The 14,235-nt window shown below is 42.0% G+C and overlaps 1 protein-coding gene across 1 annotated transcript; it reads right to left on the bottom strand.

Moving 5' to 3' along the window:
* Positions 1-905: 905 nt before the first annotated feature.
* Positions 906-8,715, bottom strand: tmem79a (transmembrane protein 79a). The gene is made up of 4 exons (XM_065470069.1): positions 8,028-8,715; positions 6,877-7,071; positions 6,541-6,763; positions 906-1,098 (listed from the first exon to the last, which is right to left on the bottom strand). Exons 1-4 carry the CDS (start codon positions 8,713-8,715, stop codon positions 906-908), a joined length of 1,299 nt encoding a protein of 432 aa, XP_065326141.1.
* Between the last annotated feature and the right edge of the window lie 5,520 nt (positions 8,716-14,235).

Below are 14,235 nucleotides of genomic sequence, written 5' to 3'. Positions count from 1 at the left end.
GCTGGCAGCAGCAGTGTGAAAATAAACAAATAAATGGAAGACAATGATTTGAAAATCTTTTAATTCTCCTCTTATGTTGAGAGTTCAGATATTTTGTTTTAGTTTGTGTATTTTAAAGTTTAAACCACTAAATATGACCTAAAGTGAAAAAAGAACAAGTAGATATACAAACAAACAAAAAAGTCCTACATCAGCAGAAAACATGAGACCACAGAGTTGTAGGTCATTAAGAACGGATCGTCTCATGAGGGCGTCCAAAATGTTAAATCTATATAAACCGGATTGTCTACGTCAGTCTGCTCAAAGCTAAGTTCAAAAACAAGAAAAAAAAAAGACAACAGTACAGAGTCATCTGTTTTATGATTGGATGGTTGATTAAATGTTTCCCTCCAGATTATCACGCAGCGGTTTCAGGGGTCTGAGCCACTTTAGTTTGTGGCTCAAACCCCTTTTCACTTTTTGGCGTGTGAGCGGAAATGATTTTGACACTCCGGTTTTTAAAGTCACTTTCTAACGTCACTTTCTTCACCCACAGCATAACTGGAGCTCGTACGTTTGAATTCTTTGTAAACAGAAAAAGGTCAGAGGAAACATTTCGCACTGAGAAGTCGTAATCCTTTAGCTTTTTATGAAGTCACTGATTAATAGCCCCGTATGATGAACTGCATCAGGGCTAAATTATACAAAAATATATATATTTTTACACAACACTGCTGATCAATGATCATAAAACATATTTAATTCATCAGCAGATGACTTCTTTATTAAAACTTGGGGGGGGGGGTTAACCAAACGTCCTCTCAAACCCACCAGGACAGAACGAGCTGTCTGTGAGCAAAAACTGTGTCGTTATACTCCAAGTATTATATTACAGGTTTCATTGTCTCTTTCTGCTCCACGCCCTTTTAACCCCACCAGCGCCGCCTGGGTGGAGGAGCCGAGGTGGGCGGCGCCACGTCAAAGACGCTGTCTTGTCCCATCGACGAGCACACGAAGTAGAGGTTGGTGCCCAGCATGACCAGTATGGGGAAGAAGGAGAAGCCGAAGCCGAAGCCTCTGGCGCTGCTGCCCAGGGAGAGGCAGAGCCAGTAGATCAGCCTGCAACGAGTGGATGAGACTCATTTCTGTTTGAAGCACAGTCACCAGCAGCTGGACACAATACTGAGAGAAGATCTGATCACTGCCCGCATCAGCCCACACACCCACTCTCTCCTTTCAGCAGGAACATTAGACAGCGCAGCTCCTTTATGCTTTTTCATCTGTTTTTGTATCGAGTGCTTGATGACTCAAAGCTGCACTAATGGCTTAATAGAGGCTTTTTTTTTTTTTTTTTTTTTTTTTTTAAAGTGTCCTAATTTTCTGTCATCGTGTTTTCGAGACTGTCTGAGATCTTTTTCAGAGCACAATGTGATGGAGTACTGGAGACTTAAGGCCCTATTTTTCAGTATGTAGCTCAAATTGCTGTGGTATAGGAAGAATTAATTATCATCTCAGAGCTCTCAGCCCGAGTTGGAAATTAAATGTATTCATTATTACAGCAGTTTTTAAAATCAGCTGCGGTGCAGGCAGCAGACTGCTTATGAAAAGAAGAACGTAGCCTCTGGTTTGCATTTTTTTCTAATGACCAGCAGGGGGCGATTTCCTGTGGTTAGAAAAAGAAGTCTGGTTGTTTGTCATCTCCCTTCATCCACGCCATCCGTAAATCCAACAATCAGAATGGCCGTGAATGCACAACTAAGTGAAAAAACGTAAGGGACAGGACTGGAGAGATTGGGGCATTTTATTTGGTTTTATCCTGACTGGCACACCAAACACATATGAAAGCTTGTCCACGTGTGTAGGTGACATCATCAGCTCAACGAAGACTCGCTGCAGAAGTCTAAATCAGCCGTTAACTATTAAATCTGGTTTATAAAATGCTAAAATGGCAACTACAAAGACATTGCACTCTGTCCTTTTTTTTAAAGTACATAATAAACTTACATTTGCTGAATACAATCTAGAAATCTTTCGGCTACTTTGCTGACCTAGCTTCTTGGGACAAGTTTCCAGTATCATCAGTAGATACCAGGGCAAAGACTTCCTGATCTATTCACCACCTGCTTATAACTGTGCATGGTTTTAAAAGAAATGTAAAGGTGTTCCCTGGCTTTTATTCCACACCGTCCATTTATGAATGCTCAGATGTAACAGGTTAACAGAACATTGGCTACAAATGGGAACAAGAGAGCTTCTGATGCCAAATACAGTGGCTTGCAAAAGTATTCGGCCCCCTTGAACTTTTCCACATTTTGTCACATTACAGCCACAAACATGAATCAATTTTATTGGAATTCCACGTGAAAGACCAATACAAAGTGGTGTACACGTGAGAAGTGGAACGAAAATCATACATGATTCCAAACATTTTTTACAAATAAATAACTGAAAAGTGGGGTGTGCGTAATTATTCAGGCCCCTTTGGTCTGAGTGCAGTCAGTTGCCCATAGACATTGCCTGATGAGTGCTAATGACTAAATAGAGTGCACCTGTGTGTAATCTAATGTCAGTACAAATACAGCTGCTCTGTGACGGCCTCAGAGCTTGTCTAAGAGAATATTGGGAGCAACAACACCATGAAGTCCAAAGAACACACCAGACAGGTCAGGGATAAAGTTACTGAGAAATTTAAAGCAGGCTTAGGCTACAAAAAGATTTCCCAAGCCTTGAACATCCCACGGAGCACTGTTCAAGCGATCATTCAGAAATGGAAGGAGTATGGCACAACTGTAAACCTACCAAGACAAGGCCGTCCACCTAAACTCACAGGCCGAACAAGGAGAGCGCTGATCAGAAATGCAGCCAAGAGGCCCATGGTGACTCTGGACGAGCTGCAGAGATCTACAGCTCAGGTGGGGGAATCTGTCCATAGGACAACTATTAGTCGTGCACTGCACAAAGTTGGCCTTTATGGAAGAGTGGCAAGAAGAAAGTCATTGTTAACAGAAAACCATAAGAAGTCCCGTTTGCAGTTTGCCACAAGCCATGTGGGGGACACAGCAAACATGTGGCAGAAGGTGCTCTGGTCAGATGAGACCAAAATGGAACTTTTTGGCCAAAATGCAAAACGCTATGTGTGGCGGAAAACTAACACTGCACATCACTCTGAACACACCATCCCCACTGTCAAATATGGTGGTGGCAGCATCATGCTCTGGGGGTGCTTCTCTTCAGCAGGGACAGGGAAGCTGGTCAGAGTTGATGGGAAGATGGATGGAGCCAAATACAGGGCAATCTTGGAAGAAAACCTCTTGGAGTCTGCATAAGACTTGAGACTGGGGCGCAGGTTCACCTTCCAGCAGTACAACGACCCTAAACATAAAGCCAGGGCAACAATGGAATGGTTTAAAACAAAACATATCCATGTGTTAGAATGGCCCAGTCAAAGTCCAGATCTAAATCCAATCGAGAATCTGTGGCAAGATCTGAAAACTCCTGTTCACAAACGCTGTCCATCTAATCTGACTGAGCTGGAGCTGGTTTGCAAAGAAGAATGGGCAAGGATTTCAGTCTGTAGATGTGCAAAGCTGGTAGAGACATACCCTAAAAGACTGGCAGCTGTAACTGCAGCAAAAGGTGGTTCTACAAAGTATTGACTCAGGGGGCTGAATAATTACGCACACCCCACTTTTCAGTTATTTATTTGTAAAAAATGTTTGGAATCATGTATGATTTGTTCCACTTCTCACGTGTACACCACTTTGTATTGGTCTTTCACGCGGAATTCCAATAAAATTGATTCATGTTTGTGGCTGTAATGTGACAAAATGTGGAAAAGTTCAAGGGGGCCGAATACTTTTGCAAGCCACTGTATGTTGCTCCTAATTGGTTATACCAGGGGTGGGGAACTCCAGGCCTCAAGGGCCGGTGGTCATACAGGTTTTAGATATCACCCTGGGTCAACACAACTGAATCGAATGATAAATGTTATTACCAGGCCTCTGGAGAACTTCAAGACATGTTGAGGAAGTAATTTAGCCATTTAAATCACAGTTGGATCTGTGTTGGATCAAGGACACATCTAAAACCTGCAGGTCACCGGTCCTTGAGGCCAGGAGTTGCCCGCCCATGGTTTATGCAGATTACCCAAAATATAATGACGTGCACAAATGTTAAAAAAAATCAAAATAAATCTTTGAGTGCAATTTCGGACTTCAATTTTTGAGAAATAAACCCTGAGGTACCCTTGGCTTATCAGCAGTCTTCAGAGTCCCACAGCACACTCTTTGAACGAGGGATCGATACGATCAGCTCATTGTTTTTTTGTAAGCAGGCGGCACTGATGTCCCCACTGCAGATGTTTTTCCTTTTGTATGCAGGCTTTAAACTGTGGATAAAGTAACTGCAGCAGTACGGGTGATCAGACAGGTTTAGGGCAAATCCCTAGCTGAACCAGATGATGAAAGGCAGGAAAGCAGTTACATGCATGACGAGTCCAACAGAGAAACAGCAGGAAGTAACAGGTTATATAACAAGTTATTCACCCTCTCTGTGGTTTAGATAATATATCTTGTTTAATCGTGCCCGAGCATGCAAGTGGTTTCACTGTATTCAATTTGGTAAAACTGATCGAGGGGTCATGTTTGTTTGTTTGTTCAGCCACTGACTGAACAAAGAGTGAAACTTTATTTAAAAGGCTGTTAAAAAGGCTTTTTTTGTGTGATGATTCTTTAAAGTTTAAAAAGGAACTTTGTTCTTTAGCTTCTCCTCATTTATTCATTTAACTGGGGCACAAAAACAAATAGTTTTTTTTTTTTTTACAAGTGAAGATGATTATCTGTTCTTGCACAGTATAATTTGAAAGTAATGGTTTCACAGTCTTTACCTCATACTTGTGGAGCTAATGTGCAACCAAATAAAAACCAATTAAAGCATCAAGCAGCATTTTAAAGCAATTAGAGTTCACTGTTGTAGACCTAAAGATCAGAGGAGTAATCACATTAAAAGCTTTTTTAAAAAACACTACAGCCTCGCTTTCTGTCTCACAGAAATTTGACCTAGTCAGTCTAGTGAAGTCGTAGTAATGATGGAGTCTGAGCACGCTGACTTTGCAGCTTTAGCCGGACTTTTGTCTGCTCAGCACTTTTCCAGGTTTCACAGAGACGACTGTGACAGTTGAACAGGTTTAACACTTTATCACAGACAAAACTTTCATGGATTGAGATCATTTTAAAGGGACAATCATAGCTCATGGAGGATAAATCGTACTGACGTACAACAGCTCCTGGAATTTAGTAAAGTAACTGCAACAGTGTTGTCATCAACCCTCCCCCTTAGCATGAACTGTAATAGGTTTGGTCATTATGACGTGCGGACATCTGGACAAACTTTTAGTTTAGTTTTTTTTTTTAAACAATCCTTCAAAAACTGCTGATGATCCCCTTACTTGGCACCAATTATCAAAAGTTAATGCAATGCATGGTTAAACTCCAATCATACGAGGCTATTATGATCGACACACTGGTTGTGTCAAGCACAATGATGTGACCACCTATACTGGTACTGAGGACATGCAAAACTTGCACTAATGTCCTTAATTTCCTTTTGTCACTCAGAAAAAACCTGCACATCAACACATGTAAAAGACCAGAACTTTAAGGTTATGTATATAACCCCGGTTCTCTGAGTACCATGAGTGAGCCTTTCACCAGACAGCCTCCTTGCTATAGAAGCAGGGAAGAGGTGTGACACCATGTCAGCTTATTATACCAGAAGTCCTAGTCCCTCCTGATATTAGTGTTGCTGAGCCAACCTATGAGGACATTCGAGCTTCTGATGAGGTCACACAGGAGTGACCATGTTGCACGCAAACAGTGACATCGCCACAAACGTATAATTTATCTCAACTATACCTCTGCAGCAGCACTGGGACAGCGATGCAAGTATAGACCAGAAACAAAGAAATACATCAGATTTTATTTGGAAAGTTTAATCTTTTCAAGCTGTTAAAGCATCTCCCTCTGTATTTATTTGGGATTCTTTGAGCTTCTGCGCGAATATTTAATTCAAATGGTGATAAAAAAGACGATCAGTTCAGTTCAGATGCATCTTCAACAGCACAGAAGCCTTTTTTGGTCTGTTAGAAAGTTGGAAAATTATTCCATCCATAAAATTCCATCTATATAAGCATTTTCTTTACCATTTATCTAATTCGGGCTAAGGGAAGATGAGCCTATACCAGCTGACAGTGAGCAAGAAGCAGGGTACATCCTAGACAGACGCAAGTAAAAACTCTCACATTCACACCGCTGGCCAGTATCACAATCACACTTTAACACAAAATTAATATCTCTGGCGCTTGAGTACTCAGAGAGCACCAATGCAGGCTTGACACAGAACCCTCCTTTACTTAATCATTGCTGTGCTCCATGTTTAGATAGTCTGAAAAGTCTTATGAGAGACGAGTCTTATGAGAGCGTCATTCAGTAGGTATAAACTAATCATCATAATATTTTCATCACTGAACTACCTGTTGCTGACAACACGCACACAAACACGTACCTGCCAAAAACAAACACGATGGTGAGCAGCGGCACCAGTTTGATGAGGTCCTGGCTGATGTAGGTTGCCATGACAGCAAGCTGCAGGAAGTAGAAGAGGAAGAGGCCGAGCGATTCGTTGACGTAGTGCCAGTGCACGGCCACTTGTATGTTCAACAGGTTACTCTGAATGAGGGGCTTGACCGCGCTGTAACGCAGCCGGGCGAGGCCCTGCACCACCACGCCTGCAGAGAAAGATCATCTTCACCTCATTTTCTTGTTCTCCATTTTCTTATTTGCATGACAGATTTGCTTTGGTGCATTACAATTTAAACACAGGAAAACACTAAAGTCTCACCGAGCAGGATGGGCACGCTGGCAAAAAACGCGCAGCGCAGTGTGTACAACACCCTGAGGGGGGCGCTTTCAAGCTTTGGCGAATCAAAAGGTATTAGGGCGTAACCACCCCACACCAGGAAAGGGAAAAGTATTGCTGCAGCCACCATCGCCAAAACCACCCTCAGTTTCTCCTTGCAGATATGCTCACACAGGTCTGAGGAGGAAGAACACAGTTACGGTTTATGATTAGCCAAAGTTAAAGCGCTAAAGTGTGGAAAATCAATATCTGTAACTCTGCAGGAAGGAGACGGTGACAAAAAAGATGACACAACACATCCTGAAGCCACAGCATGATTCACCTAAAGACATAATTATGCGTCATTAATTCCAGTTAAGCATCAAAAAAAAAAAGAAAAAAGGGAGATCTAGGCCGGGTCACCAATGACTTTCTCACTGGGGAAAAATGTGCTCCAGAAAACACGTTAACCTACTTGGAACAGAACCAACATGTGATTAGATCATCAAATTAAAGTGGACCTATTATCCTCAATTATTGCTCCATATTTTTATTCTTTGACTTTAATAGAGTAACTTTGCATAATTCACACTTCCTGATTCCTCTCATACTTAGTCTTGATGCAGCCCCTCAGCTCACCCACTGTGTGAAACAAGCTCCTCTTCTGATTGGCAGCCCCTCACGAATAGAAGAGGCGGAGCTTCTGTGCTATCAAGTAGAGCCTCAAGTCTCAGGTAACCATATAAAGACAGATCCAAGAGTACTAAAAAGAGTACTATATAGCACAATTCAAGATTTTATTGGTGTGAAATTAAAATACTGCGCATTTTGTAAGGTGTGCTAGGTGCGTAAAAGCCACAAATAGGCTGTTTCAGCCAGTTAGTAGGTGGTTGTTAAGGAATGCGATGACATCATAATACATGATATGAATGATATCAAGGCGCCTAAGATGTGCCTGTGTGCCAACTTTGGCTGCTCACCTCATGACTGTGATGGAATTTTAAATACTCTGAAAACAAAAATGAAACAACTTTTCAGAATAAGAGCACTAAGTACTAAGATGTCAGCGGTGCAAGGAGTAGGTCCTTATTAATATTAATAAAAAAGTGGGCTGGGTGTAGCAGAGCAGAGTCTGGGTTGGTCGGGATACTCACAGTACTTGCCGTCATTGGTTGTCCACTCCGGGTAAACCTCTACAACAGAGTCGTGCTCCATCTCCGGCTCCACCTCCTTCTCTCCGAGTGGCCTGCTCACCTCGGGAACCTCTTTCGTGGAGTGATTCAAAATCGTGACTTGCGGCGTGAAACCCGGAGATGATTTTTCCGAGACCCATGTTAATCCCCCTTCGTCTTCCTCTTCATCTTCCTCATCCTCATCATCTGCGAGGGAGCCATCCTCTTTATCACCCTGCTTCACCTTAATCTCATCGTCCCTCCACCTCTCCCCCTCGGGCATGCTCTCCCTCCATTTGGTCTTGCTCTTCACATTGCTCTCTTCCTGGCTCTGCTCCTCTGACAGGTCCTGGCTCCCTCTGCTGATCCCCGTGTCCCTCTCTTCAAGCTCCGATCCTCCTTTTTCTGACGAGATTCCATCATCCTGGTCTGTGAAGGCTCTGCTGTTTTTGTCTGCCGACCACGGTAAAGTGCTTGGCTCCAGAAAAGCAGAGCTGGTCACATCATCATCATCTTCTTCCTCCTCCTCCTCCTCATCTGTAAGCTTTCTTTTGTCCTCCAAACCGTTGTGTTCTTGTGGCTTTTTACTTACTGCTGTTTGTGGCTCTGCAGTTGACCCAGCAGGTGAAAATGCCAGCTCCTCACTTGTATTGTTGATTAGGTCAGCCATTCTTGGTGTTTCTTTACTTCCAGTCAATACCAGCTGCACTGCTGAGAATCTGTTGTTACCAGCTCCTAAAAGTCCTCTTTGTTCGCATTTCTCTGTGAGAGAGGGAACAAAACATCATAACGATGCTTGAAGCAGCAGCCTGCTTCAACTTGAGCTTCATAAAAACATCAAAGTTCACTGTTTATCATGGGCGTGTTACCAGATATGGCTCACTCTGTCGTCACACATACCAGCACTGTGCATACAACATGTTACTGCAGCTCTGATTTATGTGACAGGCTTAATACATGAATCACTACATGTCTGAGTCGCAAATGCAATAAACGACTAATCCAGAGGGTCAACGGGAAAATTATTAGTAGATCACGATGTACACTCAAAGGCCACTTTGTTAGGTACGCCTGTTGAATTTATCTTTAATGCAAATATTTAATCAGCTAATCACATGGCAGCAACTTCACCAGCAACTACCGCACTGCTTTGAGCTGATAGGAAGGTAACAGTAACTCAAACAACCACTTGTTACAACCAAGACATGCAGAAGAGGCTCTTTGAATACACAGCACAACACTTGAAGCAGATGGGCTACAGCAGCAGAAGACCACACCAGGTTCCACTGCTATCAGCTAAGAACAGGAAACTCAGGCTAACGTCACCACAGGAGATTGGAATACCATTGCGTGATCATCACTGTAGTATCCTCCCCACCTGAAGGAGGCCCCCAGGGCAGACCCAGGACACGCTGGAGAGATTCCATCTGTTGGCTGGCCTGGGAATGTCTTGGTGTTCCCAAGGACAAGCGGGAGGAGGTGGCAGGGTAGAGGGAGGTGCTGTCCCCGCCACCCGGCCCCGGATAAGCTAAAGAAGATGGATGGACTGCAGACTGTCTTTTCACTTTGTGAATCTTCTTCACAAAGTCTTTTTCTGATGATAAGTTTTCTGCTGGTTTAATTTATTTTTATTCCTTTATAAAGATGTTGATCTCATAATGAATTTTTTTTATATTTATTGTATCTCTTGTTGAAAAGTTGAGCGCTTTTTTTTTTTTTTTTTTTAACTCTCCATTTAACTGTTTTATTGGAACTCTTTCCCCCATAAAGACGACATCTAACGACATCCCCTGCACCTTTAGTGACAAGTTTTGACACCTCATCGCATATCAATAAAGATCTGGTTTGATGGGCATTAGAATATATTCTGTGTTTTTCCAAGGGTAGCTGCATAAGCAGAGACAACCTTCACTAACCTCTGATGCACACCCAGTCATTTTGTTCTATAAGCAGGCCTAAAATATGAGAGAAACCACACATAAGTAATATCTCCGTTTCCACTCTGGCTTGCAGTTTTGGACAAATACAGCATTAATGATCAGGTCTTCTCAGCACCTCCAATGACATCTTGATGCAAAATCATGCAGGAGATTAATCTGTTCTGCTGATGTCACATTTTTGAAGGTATCTCAGTTTTCCTCGGTTAACTGAGATACTGGGTGGGTGTATCGTGGCCTGGTTTGAAGTGATTCTCATCACATCTGCCTGAATGGTCCTTTCCCATGGCTGCTTCCAAGTCTAGGTCCTATTCCACTTCTCCTGCCTACGGTGTACCAGAAGGCTGTTTCCGTCCCTCTTCAGCACATTTTGAGCAATATTAAGTACTTTTTTGGATAATTCTATGCAGATGACGTTCATTTGCGCGTCTCCTTTAAGCCCCAAGATTTTTCTAAGTTGTATAGTTACTCTTAGATTTAGACAATATTAAAAGTTTGATGTTTGACAATTTTCTTCAACTTAATGAAGCAAAAACAGAAGCCTTTCTTTGTGCCTCGAAAAGATTTGTGTCTAAGGTTATGGAAAATTTAGATCCTCTGCCACGTTAGCTAAATCTTCTCTCAGGTGTAACTTCTGACTCAGCCTTTACTTTGAATGCTTACGTTAAATCTCTGGTTCACTCTCGGATTCTACTTGAGAAATATTACCAAGTTCAGTTTCATTGTGTCACACTCTGAAGGGAAAATCGTTATTCACACCTTTATTTCATCACATTTGGATTACTGCAATTCATTGTTCACTTGTCTTAAGACAGCTTCCTTGAAACTTCTATAGGTTATCTTCTAAATCTCCTAAGTACTCCCACGTCACAACATTGTTAATTCATTTGCCTTGACTCCCCATTACCTTCAGACTCTACTTTAAGCATCTGGCTTCGACTTTTAGAGCTCTGCACAGACAAGCTTTAGGTCACATCAGTCAACTTTTACATCCTTACATTCCCAGCAAGGTCCTGGAGGTCAAGTGATCAGGGCCTGCATCACACAAGGCTGAGAACTTAAAGGAGAGAGCTTTTATAACAGTGGTCTCCAGATCTGCAATTACATCCTTCTGAGCCTGTGATCAGTGGATTTGATCCCTTTTAACAAGCATCTAAAAATACATCTTTTTAAACTTGTATTTGATTCATTTTATTGTTGCTTGAGATTTTTCTGAAAATGTCCTATACAAATAACATTTTATTTTGAGTCTCAATTTCTACTGCAACATTCTGACGGTATAATCAGAATTTGGCAGAAATGTGAAAGCATGGCTCCATCCTGCCTTGTATCAGCATTTCAGGCTGCTTGTGATGCAACAATTTAGGGGACATTCTTGTGGTATACTTTGGACCCCTTAGTACCAACCTGAGTACTGTTGCTAATCCTCTCTCTTTGAGGCCAGTGTACCCATCTGCTGATAGTTGTTTCTAGTAGGATAACATGCCATGTCACAAAGCTGAAATCATCTCAAACTGGGTTCTTGAACATGATAATGAATTCACTGCACTCACAGTTACTAGATCTCAACCTAACAGAGATGGTGGAACAGGAGATCCTTCATGGATGCGCAGCTCACAAATCTGCAGCAACTGTGTGATGCAATCATATCAATATGAAGCAACATCTCTGAAGAACGTTTCCAGCACCTCTTTGAATCTATGACATTGAGAACTAAAGCAGTTCTGATGGCATTTCACCACTTTGAGGCCTCAACCAAGAATCAGCTGCACCGTCCATTAATCTGATTTGAGCTGTTCAGGATTGAAAATATTTTGCAAAATAGTCATAAAAACTTGGAAAAAAAACCCCTTATGTGTTATCAAATGTTTTATTTTCTTAAACATATAAGAAAGTGAGATAGGAGTACTCAATGCTGTACACGCATTAAAATATGTGAGGCAACCGCTGCGATTTCTCAGGAAATACTTCTGCTTCTGGACGATCGGTCCACATTATCGGTATTTCACTTTAAAAAACAGATCACTGTTGATCAAGTTTATTGTCTAGAGTTTGCTGTGAAGGCTTAAGGTGTCACAGAGACGTTTCTGGGCCTTTAAGTGCGTTGTAGAGTAACTTTAGAAGCCCGTGAAAGAAAAAGTAGCTTCAGCCAGAACTTGTTTAGCAACTCTATATTTAGTACGACTCAGCCTGTTGATTCTTCGCCGCACTAGGTTTTAAAATATATCTTTAAAAAAAGTTAACGGTCGATTTACCTGTTTTTAAATCCGGTCACATCACTGAAACAATCCGTAACTTCGTTTAAAAGTCGCCAGTTTCGCCGTTTCCCGCAAGCGGAAACAAAGTTCCAGACAGGTGAGACCAGGTGCTCGTCCACTGTTTAAACAGGGAAACGGAAACAGTGCAGAGGTATCACTCCGCTCGAGAAACGTCAACATCCCCGCCCTCTTTCAAAGCCTTATTGTATCGGGGTTCTGACCAAAGTTAGAGTATTTATCTTTACTATTAATCTTTACCGTCTTTACTAAAAAGTCACGTGTTCAGCTAATCAACTTTTATTCCAGAGCTGAAAAGCTGCAGTTCCTCTAGTGAACACTTGAGGAGCTGTCTTCAGAATGACTCGATCTATAAATGTTAACATGCCCAATTTTACAGCATAAAAAGCATGTTTACAGCCTCAAATTTACAACAAAAATTTTCCTTTTTCATAACAAACGCATTTCCTTTCACAGGCTAATTTATTCACCTGAATACAGAGGCGTGGCCTGTACAGAAACAGAAGGCCAGGAGCCTCCTCTCCATGCCATACATCATAGCAGGTCTCACTACCATCCTAGAAACTTTCACCTTCATTGTTGTAACTATCCTTCTGTCACAAATCACCACTGACACTCATCTCTACCCACTCCACCCTGACACTCGGCCCTTCACCTTTCTTGCAAGCTGTCCATTGCATTGCATTAAACCCAGATATTTAAACTGATCCACCGTCACTACTTCTGCTCCTCGCAGCTTCAGCTTTCCATCTGTCGCTTTTTCATGCACACACACATATTCTATCTTGCTTCTACTGACTTCATACCTCCATCTCTCTGGGCTCTCTCCCACCTTCCTCATGCAGTACCACAGTTCCTGTCTTGGCACCTTATTATATGCTTTCTCCACAGTCCTCAAATACCAACACACTCAACGCTCTTTCTCAGCATTAAGTCATACTGCTCCTCATTGATCATCACCACTTTTCTTAACTCTTTCTCATCTCTTCATGGCATGGGTTTTCTTTCCGCATGCATCCTCTCACTCTCCAAGACTATTAAACAGACTAGTTAAAAAGTCCACTGCCCTCTCTCCTAGACATCTCTATAACTCCACAGGTATGTCATCTCATCCAAGCGCTGTTCCACTCTCCTTCCTCTTCATAGTTGCCCTCTCCTTCTCCTTAGTAATCTGCTGCACTTCCTTATTCACTAGCTCTCCTCTGCTTTCTACTCTCTCTCGTCAGCACCTCACTGTTCCTGCACCTTCAATTATGCATAATATATGCATAATTGAACTGAATAATTATGCATTATTATGCATAATAATTATGACTGCATAATACTCACTGAGTCAATTTTTCATGTGCTGCAGTCTGATGTTGCTTCCAGCTGACAGTATGGAGATATTTGCTCAGAAACAAGAAAGTATCCTCCCTGTCCTGCTACACACCCTTAACACAGCCATTTCCCCCCCTTTTCTCATCCCTGTCATGTTCATGGTGCATATCTCAATAAAGTTGTAGTCCTGATACATCACCCTCTAGCTAATGTTTCAGAAATATATCCAACTTCTTCAGTCTGAAATTTTTTTTGGTTGCTTTGGTCAAAGGTTTAGGACCTTTGTGATGCTAAGGCCCACTGGCCTCATTATTCATCCGGCCATTTCAGTCAACAGTTAAATTATCAATGAACAACAGCGTGCCAGTTTCATTAACAGCCATCCAAAACAGAACAATATAAAACAGATGTGTTGGTCATTTGGGTAATCAACCTTTCCAGTGTTTTACTTTATTTTACACCATGGAAGATTGTTCCAAAAATTCTCTGTTTGGGTGTTTTTGTGAACTACAGCCTGGTTTCTATTCGTGAGTCTTGCAGTGAAATACCTCATCCCACAGCCATGAAGTCAGCAGGTTGTTTTGCATTTTCTAGTTTAAATTCACAGCTGTTTTTTTCATAATAGCTCCAACCTGTTCATTATTACTGTCTCCATTG

This window comes from Pelmatolapia mariae, linkage group LG22, assembly GCF_036321145.2.
Source record: "Pelmatolapia mariae isolate MD_Pm_ZW linkage group LG22, Pm_UMD_F_2, whole genome shotgun sequence".
NCBI classification, from domain to species: domain Eukaryota; kingdom Metazoa; phylum Chordata; class Actinopteri; order Cichliformes; family Cichlidae; genus Pelmatolapia; species Pelmatolapia mariae.
This window is presented reverse-complemented; position numbering and strand designations above follow the sequence as displayed.